Source organism: Perognathus longimembris, chromosome 15 (genome assembly GCF_023159225.1).
Source record: "Perognathus longimembris pacificus isolate PPM17 chromosome 15, ASM2315922v1, whole genome shotgun sequence".
NCBI lineage: Eukaryota > Metazoa > Chordata > Mammalia > Rodentia > Heteromyidae > Perognathus > Perognathus longimembris.
Window position 1 is genome coordinate 20279269 of NC_063175.1, and position 25289 is coordinate 20304557.

General features: G+C 39.5%; 1 protein-coding gene across 1 annotated transcript in view; it reads left to right on the forward strand.

Annotated features, from left to right (window-relative positions):
• The first annotated feature begins 2219 nt into the window (after nucleotides 1-2219).
• Riok3 (RIO kinase 3) overlaps nucleotides 2220-25289 on the forward strand; it is a 28851-nt gene continuing 5781 nt past the window's right edge. Inside the window, exons 1-9 of the mRNA XM_048363643.1 lie at nucleotides 2220-2428; nucleotides 9979-10094; nucleotides 11297-11442; nucleotides 11540-11647; nucleotides 11853-11962; nucleotides 15651-15794; nucleotides 18056-18183; nucleotides 22761-22958; nucleotides 24316-24475. Coding sequence (XP_048219600.1) covers nucleotides 2366-2428; nucleotides 9979-10094; nucleotides 11297-11442; nucleotides 11540-11647; nucleotides 11853-11962; nucleotides 15651-15794; nucleotides 18056-18183; nucleotides 22761-22958; nucleotides 24316-24475 — 1173 coding nt within the window. The 5' untranslated portion in view covers nucleotides 2220-2365. The remainder of the gene's footprint in view (nucleotides 2429-9978; nucleotides 10095-11296; nucleotides 11443-11539; nucleotides 11648-11852; nucleotides 11963-15650; nucleotides 15795-18055; nucleotides 18184-22760; nucleotides 22959-24315; nucleotides 24476-25289) is intronic.

Below are 25289 nucleotides of genomic sequence, written 5' to 3' on the forward strand. Positions count from 1 at the left end.
GCCTACCGCCCCAGCCAGGGACTCGTTACTTAACCACACAGACCTAAAGGCTGTTTGCTGGTGAAGCAAACCTTTCCTATTGATTATATTTGTAAATGTAAAAGGCAAAATTAGTCAAAGCATTAGCCAATAATAAACAATTCCTACTTTAAGTAGTTTCTCAAGTAGCTTGTCACAGGGATAAATATTTGACTAATGCAAACTCTAAAGTTTGTAGCATTAAAATATCTTGACACTGGCCCTTTCCTGTCTTCTTCAACCCAATCTTTTCCTTTGTTCCTGTTGTACTCTAGATCTGGGCTTGCCAAATGACTAGCCCTATTCTAATATCCCCTGTATACAGCTCCCCTTGTATGGAAATCCTCACTCTACAACTCTTCTCACCATGCTTGATCATCTTGAAAGCCTGAACTCAAGTGTTATCTCTAAGTAGCCTTTCCTGAACATCTATGTGGATCTAACTATGCTCCTTTACAAATGTATTGGTCCCTGAACTTGCTCCTGTCTTAGCATCTTTGATATTTAGTTGTGTTTGTGATCAAGACCTGAAGGCCCAGGTGGGCAGGCATCTGTTTTATGCATAATCGTCCATTAATTGATGAGGATTTAAACAAACATCCAGTGGGAATTTATGAAGTCCATAACCTAAAACAAATATTTAGATTCTTAATTTTATTATCAATTGTCCTTTTCTGATATGTTTCCCAAATGGTCCCTCTCCAACACATTTTATCAAACATTGCATCACAGCCTTTCCATTTTTTCTCTTTTCCATTTAGCCTTTATAAATTCTTGGTTCACTTAATGGATGTCCCCGATAACTTATATAATCCTCTCTCTTTCTTCTTCTCCTCTTCTTCTTGTTCTGCTTGTTTTTGACGATGATGATGATGATGATGATGATGATGATGATGATGATGATGATGATGACGATGATGGTGGTGGTGGTCCTGAGGCAAACACAAGACAGGTGCTCTGCCTCTTGAGCCACAGCTCCTCTTTGGCTTTTTGATGGAGATAAGGGTCACGTGGATTTCCTAACTGGGCTGGCTTCAAGCTATGATCCCCAGACTTCAGCCTCCTAAGCAGCTAGAATTACAAGTGTAAACCACTGGCGCATGTCCCTTGGTTCTTTCTTACACAAAATTAAAAGGTTCATTTCATTTCTGGTTATACCCATTTTTCCAGTCATGATGTTAACACTAAAGCACAACACAATTTCCACACACATTCACACATATGGCAACATTTGCCAAATACATACTGTTATATACTCACAATTTTGCCTACTTAAACAAATTTGGAGTGTTTGAAAGATTTAGAGCCTGCCTGACCTGAATGCAAGGAGGCAAGGACTGTATGCTAATTAAAGTCTACATCCTAGGACTCTGTTGAGGATCCTGACTCAGAAGTGAGATTTAGGGAAAACTGTTTTTCAGTATGTATTTCTAGAATTCTGAAAACCCATCATATTTACTATTTGCTTGTGAACCCAGACTGGCTTGGTCTACTACTTATTAAGTCTGCCAATTATCACCTGTTTGATCTTCCATAAGTTTCCTTACCTCTGTGTCTTATAATCAATAAAATTGACATCTGAATAGAATTTACCCCTCAGGATTATGTTGAGGACTAAACAAAGTACTTTCCCTCAGGATTATGTTGAGGACTAAACTAAGTGCTTTGAATAGTCTATGAAAGTAGTGTTATGCAATGCTTGTTTTTTAAATGAGAATTTCCTTATAAAATAAGTAGAATAAAATTTAAATATGCGGTCTTGTTTTTGCTTAATGACATGTCTTATAAATTTCCTATTCACCTTGTCCCCACAGGACAAGCCAATAATGCAATAATGATGATCTGATTGTCTCCTTCATTCCCTTTCCCTCCCCAACCTGCCATTTTTCTGTCTCCCGAATGATAACAGTGCCAGGAAATATGAATGAACAGAAAGCGCCTGGTTTGTTTATTTATAGTCCACTAGTCTGGTGAAATAAGACTCAAAGACTGCCAGCCTGGGAAGAATGAAAAAGAGGGCGGTGCGGGAACCAGCAGAGCCCAGGCTCAGGGACGCCACACCCAGCTCTGATCAGCACTAGCTGCTGACAGCGGAACCTTTGGTCCGGCCTCCCAGGAGGCAGTGGCCGGAAGTGTGGCCCGTCTCGGAGCCGGCAGCCAATCGCAAGCGAGTAGGGCGGTGCGGGCGGAAGAGAAGAAGTCTAGTTCCGGACGCGGCCGCCGCCATCTGTCACCGTAGGTCCCGCACCACCAGCCGGTCACCCCAGCCCAGCGTGTCTCCTCGGCGGTGTCTGCTTCTCGACCTGCCGCCGATCTGCCTTGTTCTTGTCCCTGTCTTCTTCGCTGAATGGATCTGGTCGGCGTCGCCTCACCTGAACCCGGGCCAGCTACGCCCTGGGGGCCCAGCAAGGTGAGTGGTGATGCGGGGCTAGTCTGCCTGCCTTGGTCCCCCTGGGCCTGGTCGTCTCCGAACCCCGGGAGGAGTGATCAGGGGAGTTCGAGTGGCGAGACCCTCGGCGACCTCAACCGGTATCCAAGCTGCGGGCGGGGGTGGTGGTGGTGGCGGTGGTGGTGGTGTTGGAGAAAGGCGACCGGGGGCAGCTGGGGCTCCCCAAGACGGGCCTGGTTGTGTTGGGGGTCCGTCGCTCCTTCTGCATCTTGCTTTCGGAGCCCCCGTCACATCACATAGATTTGAGTGGAACTCCCTTTGCGCCATAGACATTTGAGGAAAAACAAGCACAATCATGTTTTTGGCAGCCTGAGTGAATCAGCCCAACACACGGAGTGCTAGCTAGAAAGTTGGTTTCGGTAGATGCTTCCTTAATTGGACAAGCGTGATTATCTTCATTTGGTAATTTCTTGTTTTTGAAGTCATAATGGTAAAACTCAGACTCTCTCCCCTCTCCTCCCTCTCTCTCCTCTCCCCTCTTTCCTCCCTTTTTCCCCCCTCTCTCCCCTCTCTCTCCCTCCCATGCTAATACTGAAGGGTTCACTGTTTAAAAATATTTCTAATTTTCCTCATCTATCTGGCATCTTTTTTCCTAAAATGGCAAACTTAAAAGCCTTTATTTCACACCTGCTTCTAGTTTTCAGGCTGCCCCTTTTCAGGTTATTTTCTCTAGAAGGATGAAAAGACTTCTGCCATCTTATTGGGGGTTTGCTTGAGAACAGGAGCACTCCATTGGGATCTGTGCTTCTCAAATTAAGGTTTGAAGAAGTCTAGATTTTTCTTAGGTTCATAATTGTTCTTTGCATACTAGCATAGAAAACACTTGCTTCGTTTAAAAGGGTCTGGCATAGAAAACACTTGTTTCCTTTAAAAGGGTCTTGTTAATCTTACTGGACCTTCAACCTTGGACTTAACAGAAAAGGAGGTGAATAATCAGCTATTAAGTAAAGTTGATTTTACAAAAGTTGATCTAAGATGCTCTACTGGTAAATGTGATTGTAATCACATTTACATTTTTTATAATCACAATCACATTTACAACCATGTTTACAAAATGTGATGTTATTTCCCTGTATTGTTGGGAAGATTCATAGACATAAACTGACAAAGATAGAGACCAATAAAAATATACTGTACATGTTAAATTCCTTCACAAGGTTTGCAAAAAAGAGTCAAATGAAGACATGTAAACTTGGAATAAATTTCTCTTAATTCAATGAAGTATTTTTGCATCAATAATTGCTTAATATAAATATACATAATTGAAATAAGATTCAATTTTCATCATTAAACATAAAATACACTTCCAGTGTTTATTAATACTATATTGGGAAGACAGAGTTTTGGTAAGCAAAACTGTTTTTAAAAATCACTTAAAGTCTTTTTCTACTTTTGATATCGGTAGTGCTAATTACATATTCAATTTCTGGAAGCCACTTCTATGTAATTGTCTGTGGTATAAATACCCTAAAAGTATATTTCCATTTTTCCCCATCCAAATCTTTGTCCTATTATTTCTACTTTTACATATGTTATAAGCCCTATATACAATTGTCTTTATTTTTATTTAAACTACTACTTGAATGGTATTTAAATAATAAAAATTAAAAAATTCTGTGGAAAAATATCTTTCCTGCATTAACCTCATGGAAAATCAAACTGGTTACTGAAGCATATAGGGAAGAAGTAGACATTTGAGGAGGATCTTTTTTTTTTTTCCCCAGCCCTGGGCCTTGAGCACTATCCCTGGCTTCTCTTTGCTCAAGGCTAGCACTCTGCCACTTGAGCCACAATGCCACTCTGGCCGTTTTCTATATATGTGGTGCTGGGGAATCAAACCCAGGGCTTCATGTATACAAGGCAAGCACTCTTGCCGTATTCCCAGCCCCTTGAGGAGGATCTTGAGGAATGGAATGGAAGGAATGTGTAAGGGTAGCAATCCTTGAAACGTTATAGTTGGACCTTTTTAAACTCTTAAAAATTAATGAACCATGGGCTAGTGGCTTACACCTATAATCCTAGTTACTTAGGAGACTGAGATCTGAGGGTCATGGTTCAAAGCCAGCCTGGGCTTTCAGTCTGGGAGACTCTTAATCTCCATTTAACTACCAAAAAAAAAAACCCAGAAGTGTAATTGTGGTTGAGCTCTAGCTATGAAGACAAAAGCTTAAGGACAGTGCCCAGGCCCTGACTTCAAACTCCAGCTCAACAGACAGACAGGCACGCACACACGCACGCGCGCGCGCACGCACACACACACACAATCTCCCTTAGTAGAAGGTAGCTGGATTTTTCTATCTCCTTTGTTTTAAATTCAGTTTCTTGCAATATTTTGATGTAATGAAAAAAATCCATTCTCACAGATATCGAACTATAGCAGATATAATTGGTTGAAGGCGAGTAATAAGAACTCAGTGGAAATAGAGAACAAATTTGAGTTTCTAAAAATGCACATTTGTATGCTAAACTTATTACCATAGAAAGTTTGAGAAAACACAAGTATACACAAGCATAGTATTCACAAGCACACATCTCAATAGCCATCAGAGTGATGATGTCATCACATCCATTGTAGATTTTGGAAAACTCTACGGCTGAAAGAATGAAAGTTAAAAAGACAAAGAATGGGGCTGGGAATATGGCCTAGTGGCAAGAGTGCTTGCCTCGTATACATGAGGCCCTGGGTTCAATTCCCCAGCACCACATATACAGAAAATGGCCAGAAGTGGCGCTGTGGCTCAAGTGGTAGAGTGCTAGCCTTGAGCAAAAAGAAGCCAGGGACAGTGCTCAGGCCCTGAGTCCAAGGCCCAGGACTGGCGCAAAAAAAAAAAAAAAGACAAAGAATGGGCCAGGAATGGGGCTTAGTGGTAGAGTGCCTGCCTAGCATGCATGAAGCCCTGGATTCAGTTCCACAGTGCCACATACACAGAAAAGGCCAGAAGAGGGCTGTGGCTCAAGTGGCAGAGTGCTAGTCTTGAACAAAAGAAGCTCAGGGACAGTGCCCAGACTGTGAGTTCAAGCCCCAGGATTGGCCAAAAACCCCAAAACAAAACACAAGACAAAGCATATCTTAGTATTACTATAGAAACTTTTACCTCATAGACCCTCTGACAGGGACCCTGTGTTGCTAGTTAGAAATGCCAGACCCCTGTTAGGAACAAAGCATTTCTGAGGATATACCAGGAGAGAGAATTGGCAAATTGTAGGCAAAAGTGAGGAAATGTGTAGCTCTGCTGAAAAAAATGAATTAGTGATATTCCTCAAAACTGTCATGGCCATCATAAATAAAAGAGAAATTTGCCAAGAGAAGTGTAAGGAGACCTGACTCTTAAATATAATGTGTCCTGGATAGGATTCTGGAACAGTAAAAGGATAGTAGGAAATAATTAAAGAAGTCTGAAAGTAAAGACCTTAATTAACTATATGTTAGCATTGGTTAACTAATTGTGACAAATGTACAGTATTTGGGTAAGATGTTTATGGTAGGGGAAACTGGATAAGGGTGTTATTTTTGCAGTTTTTCTGTAAATACAAAACAAGTTATGATAAGTTAATTTTAGTTTTAGTTTTTAGTAGTTATTATAAAGATGATGTATAGAGGGGTTACAGTTACATAAGTCAGGTAAAGAGTACATTTCTTTTTGGACAATATCACTCTCCCTCACTCTCAGTTTTTTCCTCCTATCCCAGCCCATAAGTTGTATAATTCATTTTCAGCATAGTATCATTACTGCATCTGTTCAACCTTTGTTCTTCCATTTCTATGCCCCCTGTTAACCTTCCAAAGACAGATAAACAAGACAAAAAGAAAAGAACATGACAACAAAGAAAAACCTCCTGTTTTCATGTCCTGGAGTTCATTTCGATAAATGAATGCTCTGAGACACATAGGCATTGCACCTTTGTGTTTCTCCCCTAAGAATATCCTCAAGTTATTATTTTTAATGGATTATTGTCATCATATATAACTAAACCTTTTTCTAGGGCCCCTGTCTAGAGATGAAAAATGACTCAACTATTCTTCCTGGATCATATCTTCTTGCTATGTAGCTAGAAAAGGAATCTATCTTCCTGTGTGTGGTGGTTTTCTTGAGTTAATTTTTATTTACCTCCTTTGTGTTTGCCATTTAAAAATTTTTCCTTGACTCCTTATAGTTGCGTTTGTGTGCATACATATGTGCACATACATGTTAGTACAGGAGTGTTAACTCTGGGCCTGGGCACTGTCCCTTAGCTTTTTGTCTCAAGGCTGATGTTTTACTACTTGAACTGCAGCTTCACTTCCAGCTTTTTGCAGAGTAGGTAGGATTACAGGTGCCCAACTTATTACTTATTTTTCTATTACTTATTTTTTGTTACTATTTTCTAAATAGATTGGTTTACTGAATAGTCATGAGATCATAGCAGGATTTTGTATCACAGACCACTGGTGCCTATTTGTAGGAGATATCAACAGTAAATTTGATGGCGGGATTTTGAGGGCATGTTTGAAGAGTCTGGATTTGGTTTCACAGAGTGGAGAGGGACAGTTTTTCTGAAATGTTATCTACCAAGCCTGAGGAAATTGCCTCAGCATGAGATGGCCTAATTGAGCTGGTTGAGGTACAGGAAGTTTAGCTCTATAGTGTTAGGCTCCTAGGAGCTAGGTCAATGGTAGGAAGACATAAGGTGTCTTGGTGTTGTTTGTGGTCTCCACCTTCCCTTTCTGATCCATTCTCTGGGAATAGGAAATATCTCCCTCAAAGTAAACTAAATTACCACCTGACATTTTTGCCTTTTCTGAGAAATTATTTGTTAATATTTTATGAACTGTCTTAGCAGAATTAGTTACCAGATGACAGAAGACTTAAGCCTTAGAGCTGGGTGAGCAAGATGGAGGAAAGGACTTCAGAAATGACGGGTAGTCAAGGAGCACCACCCCTCAGCAGCTTAGCAACAGCCTGGCAGCTCCAACTCTGCAATTTCCCCATGGCACATATTCAGCCAGTACTTGTGCTGGGCTCCAAGGTTGAGGACTCTACCCCTCAAGGACTCATGCTACTTAGTGATGGGGCCTGCACTAGCAGTGTTCATGTAGTATAGGAATATAAACGAAAGGATCCAACTAAGATGCCATGGAGATAGTCTTACAGAGGAGGTGATATTTAACTGGTGAAAATAGAGGAGGGGAGAAACCCCATGCCATATTTGGAAAGACAAATGAGGGTATAGGTGTAAAGGGAATTCTTTACTGAGGAATTTGAATTTTCTATTGCAGGCAGTAAAGCAGTTTACTTCTTACATTTCAGGGAAGGTGATTAGGGAAGCAATAGAACTGATCCACTAAGTTTTGTGCTTTTTTTTTTTCAGTTGTAGGTCTTGAACTCAGGGCTTGGGTGCTGTACCTGTGCCTCTTTGTGTTCAAGACTAGTACTCAGCTGTACCACTTGAACCATGATGCCACTTCCACTTACAGTGTTTGCGTGGTTAGTAAAAGATAAGAGCCTTGGGAACTTTTCTGCCTGGGTTGGCTTTGAACCACAACAATCCTCAGATCTCAGCCTCCTGAGTAGCTAGGATTACAGATATGAGTCCCTGGCCCCCAGCTTGAGCTTTGAGTATTTAGCCATATGCTCAAACTTAGGGAGTATTGAAATATTGTCTCTTGACCTGGAATGGCTTGGGTAAACTGTTTGCATGCCATATGGGATGTCCTAGGTTCAGTCCTTGGTATTGTCAAGGATTGAAAGGAAAGAAGCAAAGTAGAAAGTGAACAAGGATGACAGTAAATATTATACTGTTATACTACTATTAATCATAATCAAATGTAAGTGAGTATTCTGAGTTAGAATACGTCATCTGTCTTTTGAAATCTGGACTTTGAAACTGACCAGATCAGGGCTTTCTAGGTTAAAGAGCAGAAGGAAGTCATTTGAGCCACAAGGTTTAAAGATTAGCTATGTTATGCAGATTATGGAGAGCTTCAGTTTTATTGCTGATAAGCTCTGAGTGAATGAAAGCCACATTAGACTTTCAGAAAGCCTCCCTATTCTCTCTAGGTCTGGTCTGAACTTGTAATGGGCTGGAACAAATTGTAGTGGTTACTGTAGGTATGTGCTAAGGACAGGTGCATGTCCTCAGTCGGCTGAGACCAAGAAAATCTTGATTCTGATTCTCTGGGGTGTAAATATAGCTACCATTGCATAACAACATCCTTGCCTACTCCACCCACACAGCTTGAGCCACATCAGGTCCTGGACCATAGGTCTATGCCCACTTGTTTCTGAGATCATCTCAGTTAGAGGCAGTGCTTGAGGCAGCGCTTGCTAACCTTGATTAAATAATTTTGAGGCTAGATAACACCCTTTGCTAAATTCTACATTAGACAATAGAAACAAGGGAGGGAACAGAAAGTTTAGTTAGGAGTTAGTTTGGAAAAAATAGTGAAATAAATCTAGAATTTGTGTTTTAGGAAGATTGAAATAGCTAGGTACCAGTGGCTTACTCGTTAGTCCTAGCTGCATGGGAAGGTGAAATTGGGAGCATTGCAGTTCAAGGCCAGCCTGGGCAGAAAAGTTTGAGACCCATCTTCAACCCATAGCTGGACACATTGGCATGTACCTGTCATCCCAAGATCCATAGGAGGATCCTCCAGGATTGAGATTCTAGGCTAGCCTGAGGAGAAAAGTTCATAAGATTTCATTTCCATTATGGAAGATGGATGAAACAATACATGCATGTGATCTCAGCAACTGTGGGAAGTATTAAGAGAGGTAGATCTAAGTCCAAGTGCACACCAAAGCTGGAAATGAGATCTTATCCTAAAATTAACAGTTGAAAACAGTACTGGAGGCTGTCTCAGTGGTAGAACACCAGCCTAGCAAACATGAAGTCCTGATTGCAAATGCCAGTAGCAAACACGTGTCATTGAGGATGGCCACCTGTCTTATTGACTGTTCAAAAAGAGCCTCAGAGAGAGAAGATAGCTACCACAATTATATTATTTCAAAAGTCTAATTCCATAATTCTGAATTTCAGAAGTATAATTTGTGGTTTGGTTTTTGGTTGTGTCTTAGAATGTGAACATATCTTGAAGAGGGGTTGACACAGACTTTAACAATTAGGTGAGACATAGGCTTAGATTAGAATGCTGTATTGTGCTAATTGGTATAGACTATTCCTGGAACACAGTCTACTTGGGCCTCAATCCTAAGTGGAAAGTTGGTTGGTGAACAGTGTATTGAACAAGAGGAGGTAGCTGAACTCTTGGACTAGTGGTATGATGCTCTAATAGCCTGGTACTTCCCTCAACCAAGAACATACCTACCACCTTGCCAGATGGTTCTACTGGCTATTTTTTGTTTACATTTATCCTTGATGAGATTTGAGATGGTAGTTATTTTTCCCTTTAAGATGGTTTCTGTAAATAGCCAACCATTCAATTTGGGTTCAATTCTCAAAAGATAACCTCATCTGTATGGCTAGTTCATTGCTATGACTGGGTATTTATCATTTTCTTCTTTTTAAAACAGTGTCCATGGGCCACCCCTCAAAACACAATATCCTGCTCTTTGGCTGATGTGATGAGTGAACAGTTGGCTAAAGAATTGCAGTTAGAAGAAGAAGCTGCTGCTTTTCCCAAAGTTGTGTAAGTAGAATTCACAAAGTATCTGTTTTACTTCTTTTCTGTGACAGTTTTAGGATTTGACTAATTATTCCTGACCAATGTTTAGGACATAACATTTAGAAAAGCAATGCAGTAGAAAGAGCACCATATTGGGAATCTACTACTGATACTTGGGTTCTGATTCTATAAAGATTGAAAATCCCAAAATGCTTCTCAACAAGCACAGGTTTGTGGGTATTTCAGGTGTGTGTGTGTGTGTGTGTGTGTGTGTGTGTGTCTCCAGGGATGATCAATTGGTAATTATGCAAATTTTATAAGTTTGGGGGTATTTCAGGTGTGTGTGTGTGTGTGTGTGTGTGTGTGTGTGTGTGTCTCCAGGGATGATCAATTGGTAATTATGCAAATTTTATAAGTTTGGGGGTATTTCAGGGGTGTACGTGTGTGTGTGTGTGTGTGTGTGTGTCCAGGGATGATCAATTGGTAATCTATGCAAATTTTATAAGAAAACTCCCTGCCTTGGTAGATCTTGCCTGTAATCTTAGCTATTTGGGAGGCAGCGATTAGGGGGATTGTGGTTCAAGGCCAGCCCTGGCATAAACATGTTCAGGAGTTTCATCACAACAATGGCTGAACATAGTAGTGCCTATTATCCCCAGCAACACAGAATGGAGGTGTGGTTCAAGTGGTAGTGTGCCTGCGTACCAAGAGTGAGGCCCAATTCAACCCCAATGTCCCTCAAAACAAAAGAGAACACTGAGATCTGAAACATTGCTAGTGTCAGACATTTCAGAGAAGGGATATTCAACCTATATATTATCTTGAACAAAAGACTTTTTCTAGCTTTTTGTTATAATGTATTAGTTGAACTAGATGAGGTACAGTTTTCAAGTGTTTGTACTTTATCTTTTCATAAGGTATATTGTGTGTGTGTGTGTGTATGTGTGTGTGTGTGTCTGTAAGTTATTTCTCCTTTGATTGGAACATAGAACAAGTATATTCTGTGTCTGTGGATTTTCTGATAGAGTATTTAGCTTTCTCTGTGCTCTCATAGATTTAGGCCATTGGTTTTGAGTTTTACTAGACAGGGAAAGGTGAATGGTTTGGTAGAATTGTTGCCCATTGTTAGTGTGATTTCAACACTGAAAAGACCAATCCTACTTTCAAAATTGGTAGGCTCTTGCACCATCATGCTACAGCAGTTTATATTACCTTATTTTAAATAGTGTTGCTGAAGGACCATTTATTTCTGGAGAGAACATTGACACTTCCAGTGACCTGATGCTGGCTCAGATGCTGCAGATGGAATTTGACAGAGAGTATGATGCACAGCTTAGGCGTGAGGAAAAAAAATTCAATGGCGATAGCAAAGGTACTATAATCTCACTGTGATGATTCCATTGGGTGATCGAAATGCTTATTCTGTAATGCGTTCCTCAATCAACTTGCAACTGTTTTTGCATTTCAAGTTTCCATTTCCTTTGAAAATTATCGAAAAGTACATCCTTTTGAAGACAGCGATAGCTCCGAAGATGAAGTCGACTGGCAGGACACTCGTGATGACCCCTATAGACCAGGTATCTGCGCTTTTCATCTCTGGAGCAGTGGGCACAAGGAATGAGGATGGAGATGGGAAGATTCACTTTTCTCAATGAACCCTTTTATTTCATATTTGTCTTTGGGTATCATTTGGTGATTTACTCTGTTAGATTAAATGTCTATTTTAGACAATGTTGACTGTAGCGATTTACTCTTTTATATAATTGTATTAATCACCTTTAGCAAAACCAGTTCCTACTCCCAAAAAGGGTTTTATTGGAAAAGGAAAAGACATCACCACCAAACATGATGAAGTGGTATGTGGGAGAAAGAATACAGCAAGAATGGAAAATGTAAGTTGCAGAAGATATCTGTCTCTGAATTGATCATTTTATTTGAATATAATTTTAACCGTCTCTTAAAAATTCTAAATGTCTACAAGCACCTTTGATTCTAAAGATGTTCTGGGTGACAGCATAGCAATATGAAAATTTGGACACTGAAAGAGAATATAAAGTACCTCAGAATAAAACCCTGCAGCAATAGTAAAGAATAATTTGGTTAAGGTTAGGTATAGCAGTATACTCCAGTAATCCCAAGCTCTTTGGAAGGTGAAGATAGGGGGATTCCAGTTTAATACCAGCCGGGTCATCTAAACTGTCTTCAAAGTAAGCCCAGTGTAGTGGTTTACACCTGTAATCCCAGCTACTGAGAGGTGGAGTTAGGAGGATTATGGTCCAAGACTGGCCCAGGTAAAAGCAATGAGATCCTATGTGAAAACTAAAGCAAAATAGACGAGGAATGTGGCACAAGGGATAGACCCCTTGCCTAGTATCACCTCACTTTTTAAATTTACATGATCCTAAAATCACTTTTTGTACAGCATTTATTATTTAGCATATTCCTTTAAAAATTTAAATTTATTTTAAAAAATATGTTATTATAAAGGTGATGTGCAGAGTTTACAGTTACATAAGTCAGGTAATGAGTACATTTCCTTTTGGACAATGTTGCCCTCCCTCTCTGCCAGTTTTCTCTCCCATCCCTACCCACATGTTGTGTAGTTCATTGTCAACATAGTGTCCAATGAGTACCGTTGCTGCACTTGTTCACTTTGTCCCTCCATTTCTGTGCCTCCCATTACCCTCCCATAGACAGATAAATGAACAAGCAGGACAAAAAGAAAACAAAAACAGCAACAAAGAAAAAAAAACTTCTTGATTTTATTTCCTGGAGTTCATTTTGATAAATATTATTTTATATGATTAGATACACATAGGTACTGTGCCTTTCTGTTCCTCTCTTAAGAGTATCCTCCTTTGGTCTGTCTGTGAATTCCTAGAGACCTATATATTTTATTAGGTCCCAGTATTTTAGATCCAGCTTCTGCATATGAGAGGAAACATGTGCCATTTGTCTTTCTGAACTTGATTTATTCTAGGTCCATCCATTTCCCTGCAAATGACATAATTTTATTTATTGATTGATTTTTGCCAGTCCTGGGGCTTGGACTCAGGGCCTGAGCACTGTCCCTGGCTTCTTTTTGCTCAAGGCTAGCATTCTACCACTGGAGCCACAGCACCACTTCTGCCTTTTTCTGTTTATGTGGTGCTGAGGAATTGAACCCAGGGCTTCATGCATGCCAGGCAAGCACTCTACTGCTAAGCCATATTCCCAGCCCAATTTTTTTTATTTTTATAAAAAAACATTCCTATCCAGGAAGTAGATAAATAGTGGTGGTTGGGGCTAGGAATAAATAGGATACTTTTTACTTTTATGTACTTTTTATACTTCTTAAATTTGTTTTCTTTTTCTTTCTTTTTTTTTTTTGTGGTGGAACTAGGGATCAAACCAAGATCCTCATGCTAGGCAAGCACTCTACCAGTGAGCCACATTCTAGCCTCTTGCAAAATACAAGAAATAAAATTTAAAAAATAATGTTTAAAATATAGCTTTTTAAAAAAAGCCCTCTTTAATGCTTTCTTTCTTTTTCTTTTTACTGTGTGTGTGTGTATATGTGTTGGTATTAGGGCTTGAACTCATGGCCTGGGTGTTATTACTGAGTTTTTGTATTCAAGACTAGTGCTGTACCACTTGAACCACAACTTCACATTTACTTTTTTTTGGTGGTGGGGGGTTGGTTAATTAGAGATAAGAGTTTCATGGACTTTCCTGCCCCAGCCGGCTTTGAACCCTGATCTTCAGGATTATAGGCATGAGCCAAAGCATCCTAATTTCTTTCTTTCCTAGTCCTAGAGCTTGGGTTTAGGACCACATACTCTTGCTTAGTTTTTTTACTCAAGGCTGGCTCTTTACTACTTGAGGTATACCTCCACTTCCAGCTTTTTTCTAGTTAATTGGAGGGAAGAGATTGAAGGTTTTCCAATCTCATCTTTATTATTCAAAGCAACCTCAATAGCAGTATATGTCCATTTTCCTGAGTTCAAAATAACAATTGTAGTCATTTTAATATACTATAAAATGGCAGTTAGGCAGGTTTAGATCTCATTAGGTGAATTTAATAGTTTTCTTGTGTTGCTCCATCATGAATTTTATACATAAGATAGTTCCTTATAAAGAGATGGCACAGGTTGATTATGAGACTTTTGGGCCCATGTACAAATGGAATGTTTCAACAAAAACCTTAACTTGTAATACATACATATATACATATGAAAATTTATTTATTAGAAGACATAAAGTGGCTACATATGCCTCTAAGAATTATTGGTTCTTTTTAGGGCTATATATTGCATGGTAGAAAATAGAGGCAATTATCTGAAAAAAACAAGCAAAAATTTTAACCTCTGTGAACTGAAAAAGTAACATGCCCAGCAATTTAAGTTTAGTTTTAGTCCTGCAACTCTTATGGGTGCAGGTAGAAGAGCTAGAAATAATAGTGTCTTAATTCCGGTGAAACTCAGCTATAACCTTATTGTAGCCTTGTTTCCTGTTATTATTGTCCTTCAGAAAAGTTTTAAAAGAAATACACACAAAAAAGTTGTGCTCATTAAAAGAATAGTATCTACTTTTTATTTTTATTTATTATTTATTGTCAAAGTGATGTATAGAGAGGTTACAGTTTCATACATTAGGCATTGGATGCATTTCTTGTACTGTTTGTTACCTCCCTCATTTCCCCCTCCCACTCCCCCTTTCCCTCTCCCCCCATGAGTTGTTCAGTTGGTTTACACCAAACAGTTTTGCAAGAGAAGAAAAAGAGAGAGAGAGAGAGAGAGAGAGAGAGAGAGAGAGAGAGAGAGAGAGAGAGAGAGAGAGAGAGAGAGAGAGAGAGAGAGATTAAAGGTTTTCTCTACCTGGACTGATTTTTGAATTTCAATCCTCAGATCTCAACCTCCTGAGATCTGAAATCCTTTAATTTCAGCTAGAATTACAGGCATGAGCTAAGAACACAAATGCTTTCTAAGTAAATACTTTGTTTTATTATGTTACCTCAGTTCTGGAGAGATGATATATTTGATGCAAAAAAACCCAGTCCTCTCCAGTAAAGCTCTGTGGTGATGGGAAATGTTCTAAAGCTCTTTTCAATACTGAGATTTTCTTTACTATCGAGCACTTGGAATTTGGAAGTTGCAATTAGGTGACTTCTGAATTTAATCTTAATTAACTCAAACTTAAATATCCATCTGTGGCTAGTGGCTAAGTAGACTTTGTAGCTCTGGGACTTTTCCACACTGTGCCATATGAACACAGTCCTCCACATAATTAGGAAGTTGAATTTCTTTGGCTAAGACTTAACAGTGTAACATTGTTTTCTTTGGCTGATATAAAGTATGATGCATATGCTGAAGGAGCTTAGTTTTAGATATGCTTGGATGACTTTTTTGCAGAGAGTAAACTCTGTCCTCTAGGCTCAGTGTCTTGCTTCTCTGTGTATCTTGGGGTTCTGTGTTCACAGTCTGGCCATCTATGGAGTAGAAAATGGATTCTAAGACTCCTATTCCCACTGTTCTGCTTTTGTTTTGTTTTTATTGTCCCCATTTAAAATTGTTTAGCTGCTAATTCTTCTATTTATGTCAGTTTGCACCTGGGTTTCAAGTAGGAGATGGAATTGGAATGGATTTAAAACTATCAAACCATGTTTTCAATGCTTTAAAACAACATGCCTACTCAGAAGAACGTCGAAGTGCCCGCCTTCACGAGAAGAAAGAGCATTCTACTGCGGTAAGGATTAAGTTTTGTGTTTTTTTGGTTTTTGTTTTCCTTTAATGGGAAATATCAGAGTAGAAATTTTACTACATGTTTGGGGGCATAACAAATAAATAAATTTTACAAACACGTTTGATATTTTTGGATGAGATTTGTAGATTTGGTACTTACACTAAACTCACATTTTCGTGGTGATAGTATATGAGTTACATTACAGCTGCATATACAATATTTTTTTTTAAAGTTATTTGCTAACCAGTGGCTCACATGTGTAATCCTAGCTACTCAGGAGGCTGAGATCTGGGGATTACAGTTTAAAGCCAGCCTAGGCAGAAGAGTACATGAGACTCATTATTATTGGCATATTTTGCTTAATGATCTCTACTGTTTTACGTTAATGAAAAGTATAACCCTTAGAAAAACTATGGGGCTGGTGCTGGTGGCTCAAGCATGTAATCCTAGCTACTCAAGCGTCCAAGATCTGAGGATCGTGATTCAAAGCCAGACTGGGCAAGAAAGTCAGTAAGATTCTTATCTCCAATTAACTACAAAAAGCCAGAGATAGAGCTGTGGCTCAAGTAGTTGAGTGCTAGCCTTGGACACAAAAGCTCAGGGAGAACCTGAGCCTCAGGAATGGCACCCCAAATCCTCCAACAACCTCATTTTTAAGAATTATAGGAAGGCTGTTTAAGTTTTGGTGATAGAGTAAGATTTTGATTAAGCTAATGCCTGATTTTAGTTTTGGTTTTGAATTTCTATTTTTTAGACTAAGGGCAGAATATAAAAGTTAGAACAAACCTCTTGAAAGGCAAGGTTCTAGGTTTGATTCTTGCTCGGGACTGGAAGGGAGAAGTGTTGTCCCCTAATTTCCACAAGTATCTCTGTGCTACACAGAGGGGGCCATGATGGACAGGCCCAGCCTGGTAGTCTACCTACATAGACCAGGTAGACTTAGTCTAAAGTTAAAACTGGAAGTCAGGAAGGTCAGGGCTTAGCGATGGTGGACTTTTGTCTGTATATTACATAGAGAGGTACAGCATCTGCACAGACCTAACGCCATAATGCCCACCCCTTACCATCTGTGACTGCTATTTCCCGGTCCAGGAGTATGAATGTAAAACCTAATCCTGGGGCCTGGGGAGAGCATGCTCATTGCTCTCACAGGGGAAGGAGGGAGCAGGTGCTGCTACCCTTTGCCCTCTAGTCTCCATGTGCTAAGCACCCAGAAGAAAGCAGTGGCAGCATCTTCTGTGCCTCAGTTTACTCTTTCTGAAGCAAGTTTTTCTCTAGTGGATGAAGTGGAAGGGCATCAGAAGTCAAGAGAAAGGTACTAGTGGTCAGTGAATCCTGATTATTGCCATTTATAGCCTCTGGCTTTGTTGCCACACATTGCCAGTGCTACAAGGTAGTGGTGGCTGTCTCTGTCCCTGGTCTACTTCAGGGAGGGGCAGAATGGATGGGCACAGATACATGATGGCAAGTCTCATGGCCTAGCTTTCCTTGGAGAACATGTGACCAGGTGTTCCTGCTTGGGACTGGTTCTGCTGATGCTCTTAAGCTTGAGCATCTAGAGTTCACTCTCTGAGTCTTCTTCACATGCATCTTCACATTGGGGCCATGGTGAACTAGAGGGGAGTAGGGCTGGGCTTTTCCCAGAATGCAGGGTAGAGTCACAGCAGATGAACTCTGCTCCTCGGGCGCTACCAGTCCTGGGTATGGGTGGGTGTAGCCAGGGAGATGATTGGCCCCAAGTTGCTTTCATTAGATTTCTGCCCTGTGTCTACTCAGAAACTCTCCTTCTCTTCTACCCATGCTATCTCCTTAGAGAATCTCCCTCACTAGTAGCTTGCTTACTCTTACCACATTGGTAGTTGTAATGCTGCTGTCAGCCCTAGAAGTTCTGCAAGAAACCCTGATCCTTGGGGATGTAATTTACAGAAAATAGTGACTCTAGCCTAAATTATAGACTGTCACTGAACCTGCCTCTTAGCTTCATGAGGCTAAGCTGAAACCCAGACCCCTTGGTTGGTCCTGATATTTCATTCCAGGTGTCATTCTTCCAGTGTCTTACTCAGGATTGTCTTTCTCCATACTTCCTTTTTTAAGACAGAGTTACATTTATGGCAATGAGTTGAATCTTGACAGCATTCCTCTAAGAGTTTGTTTTATACATATCTTAAGTAAATTCAATAATTTTAAATAGTAATCTTCTGAATATTAGATGTTAAAAATGGCTCACAAAATGTTTTGTACTTATAGTACTTTATTTTTTGCAGGAAAAAGCAGTTGATCCTAAGACACGTTTACTTATGTATAAAATGGTCAACTCTGGACTGTTGGATACAATCACTGGCTGTATTAGTACAGGAAAAGAATCTGTTGTCTTTCATGCATATGGAGGGAGGTAAATGAGCAAATACTGTACCATCACATGAACAAAAATTTAGTCCTGTGTTCCCAGGATTGGTGGTTTATACAAAAATACAAGCTAATGTTGCATGGCAAGGAGGGTAATTGAAAAAGTGTTATTGATGGGTGGCGTGAATAGCTCATGCCTTAATCCTAGCTACTTGGATTGGAAAGATTGCAGTTTGATGGGCAAAGAGTTTGAGATCCCATCTTAACAGAAAAGGCTCAGTTCAGTGACCAACATGTATGATCCAGCACCTCATCAGGTGAGTCATCCAGTGATGGTAGGAAGCATGAAGAGGGATCCTAGTCCAGAGTAGCTGAAGCAAAAAGTGAGACCATCTGAAAAACAGAGCAGAACAAAGGTATGGCTCAAGTGATAGTGTGCCTGCTTGCAAGTCCCTGAGTTCAAACTCAGTACCATTAAAAAAAAAAAGGGGGTGGGGAGATGTTATTGAAGGTTATATTTAGTACTTTAGATTCAAATGATTATTAGTTGAGCCTTCTGATTAGTTCTCTTAACTGTTTATCCAGTCTCACTTTCTAGATAAAACATGTACATATAATCTATATCATAAGTTAAATTCTAAAAGTGAAGAGGATAGAAAGGAATGTTGGTCATGAGGTGGTAGCTCAATGCTAGAGTGAATGCTTACTACCCTCAGCACCCCCCCAAAAAAATGAATAGAGCTTACATTTTTTAAACCATCTAGAGCCAGTCGTCTAGATTACCATGTCTTGTTTAAAATATGTACTTTATGTCATAGGATTTTTGTCTAGATGAGATCATATTTAATAGTACTTGGTATAATCTTAGTAAATACTCTTCTTAATACTTGTTTTCCCTTTCTAATTTATTTTTAAATGGGTGTGCCGATACTGGAGCTTGAACATAGGGCCTCCCAATCTTGTTTAGCTTTTTCATTTAAGGCTGTGCTGTATCACTTGAGAACCATTCCTCTACCTCCTGTTCCTCCTCTCCCCACTGGTTAATTGGAGCTAAGACTCTCATAGACTTCCTTTCCTGGCTGGCTTTGTGGTGGTGCTCAGATCTCAGCCACTGAGGAGTAAGGATTAGAAGTATGAACCAAAAAAAAAATTTTTTTTTCAATACACTTACCATAAAGAAACATTGGCTACTTTACCTGACAAATATATAAATTATTTGGAATTGATTTTATATTTATATGTGGCATATATAAATATGCAAAAAATATATAAATTGTTTATATTTATTTCCAAGAATTGTTGTATTTACTAATAATATAAAAATGTGATTTGTGGATCAAAATTAATTTAAAAAATCAAAATGTGAATATGTTAACAAAACATCTGACTTCTCCTTTAAGAAATTTATGTTTTCTTATTTGGTATAAATATCAATTTGATCTCAGAAAAATAGCATGAGAAATTAGCTGACAATCTTTTCTCTCCTTTATTGGGGAATTAAAGTAATTCTGGTCAAACTAAAAAAAAGAAAAGAAAAGAAAAAGAAGTGTGAACCAACAGCCCACTCTTTCTAAATTTTAGCTGAGACCAGGCAAATATAGGTTAGTTGTGCAAATTATTTTAAAATGAAAGATTGTTCATGCTGAGAAATTACAGAAAGGTTTAATATGAAAAGTAACCTTCATGTCACCTGCCCTTGCTCAGCAGCTTTTTCTAGAGAAACCACTAGTCATAGTTTTAAGTCTAATCTTTGAGAAATTTGTGTGTTTGTACTTTGCTTATGTAAAAGGAGATTCCATTCAGAATCATATTTTTTCAGTTAGTTAATTTATCTTAGTCTTTAACTATATTACTGGCTTGTGCCAGCCTATTTTTTTTTTTTTGGCCAGTCCTGGGCCTTGGACTCAGGGCCTGAGCACTGTCCCTGGCTTCTTCCCCCTCAAGGCTAGCACTCCGCCACTTGAGCCACAGCGCCGCTTCTGGCCGTTTTCTGTATATGTGGTGCTGGGGAACCGAACCTAGGGCCTCGTGTATCCGAGGCAGGCACTCTTGCCACTAGGCTATATCCCCAGCCCCAATGTGCCAGCCTATTTTTAAATAATAGTACATTGTATTGTGTGGACATCCAACAATATCCTTGTAGGCATATCTTAATGTATTTCTGCAAGTATACCTTTAGACTAAATTCCCAGGGATTACCAGACCAAAGACTGTGTTTCCCTTTTTCATTTGTTAAGTAGTGGAAGGCATCATTAAATAGAGAGTGTATGATTTTGTTCATTGTTTGGGCCTGTGAGCTGGCTATATATAGCAAGTGAGGTTTCTTGCCTATGAAAAATTTATTTGAAAAAGAATCTTGTATGAAGTCAGTGGTCAGAATCTTGAATTTGTGCTTACCTTTGAATGGTATTAGTGTCATTTGGCACCATTTGGCTAGCCTGGAAGCTAGCCAGATTTACAGGCTGGGTATATTCTGGATGTCAGGAGTTACTGCCAGATTGTCCTGTGAGAAGCCCATGTAACTCAAGCTGTCACTAGAGGTGTGCTCTTGTTGTCTGTATCCTCATCAGTGCCGAGTATTTTCAAAGTTCATATTTTTTCATTGTCAAAAATGACAAGTATTATGTTGTTATTTTTTAGTCTACACATATTTAATTGTGATTAAGATTGTATATTTTTTCTAGTGTCCTTCCTCTCATTTGAACTCAGCCTCATGTTTGCCAGGCAGGTGCTCTGCCACTTAGGCATGCCCCAAGCCTTCCAATGCTTTATTAGCTAGTTCTTTTTTTTTTTTTTTTATTACCTGCCTCATTTAGTCTTTGACTGACTTCTGTCATAGTTATTGATAATAATGAATAATCTCTTTCCAAATAAATTGGTGTCAATATATACTTCAGCATTTGCAAAAGTAGAGAGCATTCAGCTTTACCCAACTGAAAGTAAATGCTCCAAAAGTTTATTCGTTTTCTTTGTTTTATAATGAATTACCACACATTTAGTAGTTTTCTACTTGTCACCATGCAGTTCTTTGTAGCTATAGGAGCGAGAACCCACTTTCTTGCTGGCTGTCAGTCAGGATGCCAGTGTAGGATTTTACAGGTTATGTATGCATACTGGGTGCCACAATCTTGGAAGCCAGCTTGGAATTCTGCCACTCCCAAAGCTCTTCTGGTTTCTATCACTCTCAGATTGACCAAGCAATCAAAAGTTTTGGGGTTTTTTTTGTTTTGTTTTTGCCAGTCCTAGAGTTTGGACTCAGGGTCTGAGCACTGTTCTTGGCTTCTTTTTGCTCAAGGCTAGCACTCTACTTCTTGAGCCACAGTGCCACTTCTGCCTCTTCCTGTTTATGTGGTGCTGAGGAATAGAACCCAGGGCTTCATGCCTGCTAGGCAAGCACTCTACCACTAAGCTACATTCCAGCCCCTCAAAAGTTTTTATGATTACTACTTTTTTTTTTTTCTGCTGAGAATTGAACCCAGGGTCTGATGCATACTAAGTGCTTGGCTCTGATACTGAGATACACTTTCTGCCCCATAGTCAGAAATTACATAGTGATGGCTAGATTTTTCAGAGTAGAGACATGTGCTCTACTCTTTCCCATAGACAGGAGGAAAACATGATAGCAAGAATAGCTCTGGTCAATAAAAGATCAATGCATAACACAGCGTACAGTTACAAAAGTGGGACCTCATAAAACTAGAACAAGATTGTCATCAGGCATATTCAGGGAAGATTTCATGATAAGGATAGATTTTACTTGGCATTTTAAAAATAGGGGAGAAACTGCCAACATTAAGAGCTAAGGTATTCTTCTGAAGATCCTGGGGGTACAAACAGCCATGCACAGGACAAGGAGTTAGGTTCCAACAGAGTTTGCTTCCCCTATCATCAGCCCTTCTTTAAGACAATAATAAGTACAAAATCTTAGTTAAAATTGGGTGAAATCATAGTGGCTGGTTTTGATTTGAAGTGATATTGAAGTACATACTTTGGATATGCTAAAGGTCATCAAGCAGGTCATTCTTGCCTATAAAAAAGCTAGAGCCCTCATGATCACCTGCTACCCTTGTGGAAGATATAGGCCCCTCATAGATCTGTCTCCATCCGGTCTCCTTCACTTCGATCTTCGATTTCCTCTCTCAGCACAAAAGTTACCTATATGGGTGTGTGTACCGTGTGTTGCTTCTATGGAATTTTGCCCTTGCACCATCTCAGGTGACCGTAGCCTGTTTGAAAGTGCATGTCTTTTCATTGTTTCTTAAGCTTGATTCCGGAGTCATTAAGTGAAGAATATTATATGCTAGATTCAAAGCTTGGATATCATTTTGTTTAAAACACACAAACCAGCCAGGAGCAGTAGTGCATGGCTGTACTTCTAGCTCCTTGGAAAGCTTGAGGAAGGAGGATCACTTGAGCCCAGGAGTTTGAGGACAATCTGGGTTACAGAAAGATCTTGTCTCAAAACATAACTCCAACCAAAGATTTTCTTAAGATCAGAAACTTGAGGGCTCACCAAGAGAAGAAGACAGACATATTTGAGTGTTATGGAGTCTTTATTTTGAAGTTGTTTACTATGAACTTCACTATGTAACTTGCACTAACGATTTTTCTTCTTCTTTTTAGCATGGAGGATGAAAAGGAAGATGGAAAAGCTATACCTGCAGAATGTGCCATCAAAGTCTTTAAAACAACCCTCAATGAATTTAAGAATCGTGATAAATATATTAAAGACGATTTCAGGTTTAAAGATCGCTTCAGTAAACTAAATCCTCGCAAGATCATCCGCATGTGGGCTGAAAAAGAAATGCACAATCTCACAAGGTGAAGATCATGCTAGAAATAATCATGGGAACTGCCTTCTTACATCAGGAAGGCAAAAGGCCTATGCTTTCTTTTAAACTCATTGATAGAAGTAATGAAAGACCTTGAAATTCTAGTGTTTAATAAGACTTTATGAGAAAACATGTTCATGAATACAACCTAAACTTAGACTCTTATGATGAAAAAGCCATTTCCCTTTTTCTCTCCCCAGCAACATTTGAGGGAAGTGAAGACATTTTCTGCCTAGACATTTTATCATGTATCATAAAATTTGTCTTTTTTTTTTTTTTAAGGTTTAAAATATAGGAGAGTGCTGGTGGCTGTAGTCCTAGCTATTCAGGAGACTGAGATCTGAGGATTATGGCTCAAAGCCAGCCTGGGCAGGAAAGTCTGTAGACTCTTAATTGCCAGTTAACCACCAATTTTTTTTTTTTAAAAGAAAATAGAGGTGAGGCTGTGGCTTAAATGGCCCAGGCCCTAAGTTCAAGCCAAGAAAGAAAGAAGGGGAGGGGGGCACAGAGAGAGAGGGAGGGTGGGAAGGAAGGAAGAAGGAAAGAAGGGTGGAAGGAAGGAGAACATTTAGGCTTAGTTCAGACAGTGTTTTCCCTTTTTATTTCAGAAAATGATTAATGTACTTTGCTAATATGGTAAGGATAATGTCTCAAACTTTGCTTTAATTTATTAGACTTCTTAGTTCTCTAAGTTTATTTTTGGTCAAGTAATATGTTTTATCAATGAAGAGACTGAATAATAACCTTACCCATTAACCTTCCCATTATTTATTGAAAATTTAATTATTTTATGTAAAGCTTACTTTCAAAAGTAATTATTCTTATTACTAATTTGTAAAGTTTTCTAGAAATTCCAGGTAGAATAAATTTCCTAGTCAGCTGCTCTCTGATCTCTTTTCTATATTCCTGTATTCCCTCCTTGCCTTTCTTAAGATTCTTCAGCTTTGCATAGCTCTTATTATGAATTTAAAGATCGTTCCTGACATGTATCTTCCCTGTCTCTGTGGCCTCAACCCCCACCTCGTTCCCCCTCACACATCGGGCTGGGCTGGGTTGGTTGGTCTGCATTCTCAAATGGACCGTCCTTTAACCGCCTCCATGCATTCTGCACACTGCCTTCATCTGGCCAGCTCTGCCTCCTCCTCTTCCTTGTTGCCATCAGCTCTGGAGCCTCCTACATCTCTGCTGAAGCAGGGCATTCCATCATCACCACTTCTTTACAGAACAGGCATCACCATGTGCACCATAGGGCCAGCTCATTGCAGGCCCAAGTTAGCTATTTGTTCAATAAATGACACATTTTCTCCTTCTGATCTTTATAGTCTTTATTGTTTCTTTCTCTGTAGAATGCAGAGAGCTGGAATTCCTTGTCCAACAGTTGTACTGCTCAAGAAACATATTTTAGTTATGTCTTTTATTGGTCATGATCAAGTTCCAGCCCCTAAATTAAAAGAAGTAAAGCTCAGTAGTGAAGAAATGAAAGAAGCCTACTACCAAACTCTTCATGTAAGTTATACTTTTAACAGCATTCATACACTGAGTTTTAACACTTTTCCTCCAGCCAAATATGGCGGTCTGTGCCTGTGGTCCCAGCTTTTCGGGAGGCTGAGGCAGGAGGATCATTTGCACCCAGGGATTCAAGGCCAGCCTAGGTACTATAGTGAGCCTGTCTTGAATGCTAATATCAAAGAGATGTCTTTGTATATATCTTGGGTTGTTCTTGAAAATTTAAAAGACTCATGGTGCAGGAAAAAGCTTTATTGTTAGGATGAATGACATAGAAATGCAGTTATTTTTCAGAAAACTTCATTAAATTGTCACTGTATTTAGCAGGTCTAGAGCCTCATTCTGCATGCTGCTTTGAATACTGCAACCAACACAGTGAAGGGATAGTGACTGTTGGGAAATCAGAGGGCAACAGATTTGGTCTCAAAAGTGATGGTAGTGGGGGTGGAAAATAAGAGTTCAGAGATAGAGTTGGAAACATCCCACCCACCACCCCCTCAGTTCTCTATGGAGTAACTCACACTGTGGTAGTGCCTGAATTAACCTTGAGACAATGCTCCTAACATTCTCATCATCCCTCCCCCACATGGTGAACTCTTTGCATTGGTTCCGCATGGAGCCATTATGTCAGGCTGATGTGAATATGAAAGTGTTGTCCAGTTTGTTAAAGTCAGGAAGATGAGCTGCCTTTCTTTGTCTCCAGTAGGAAAACAGGGAAAGGCTGTTTCAGCTCCAGAGCTGTGGTGGCTGTGGCAGAGATGAAGTAGGGATAAAGCATTGCTATTTACTTCCATTAACAGTAGTGAAGAAATGC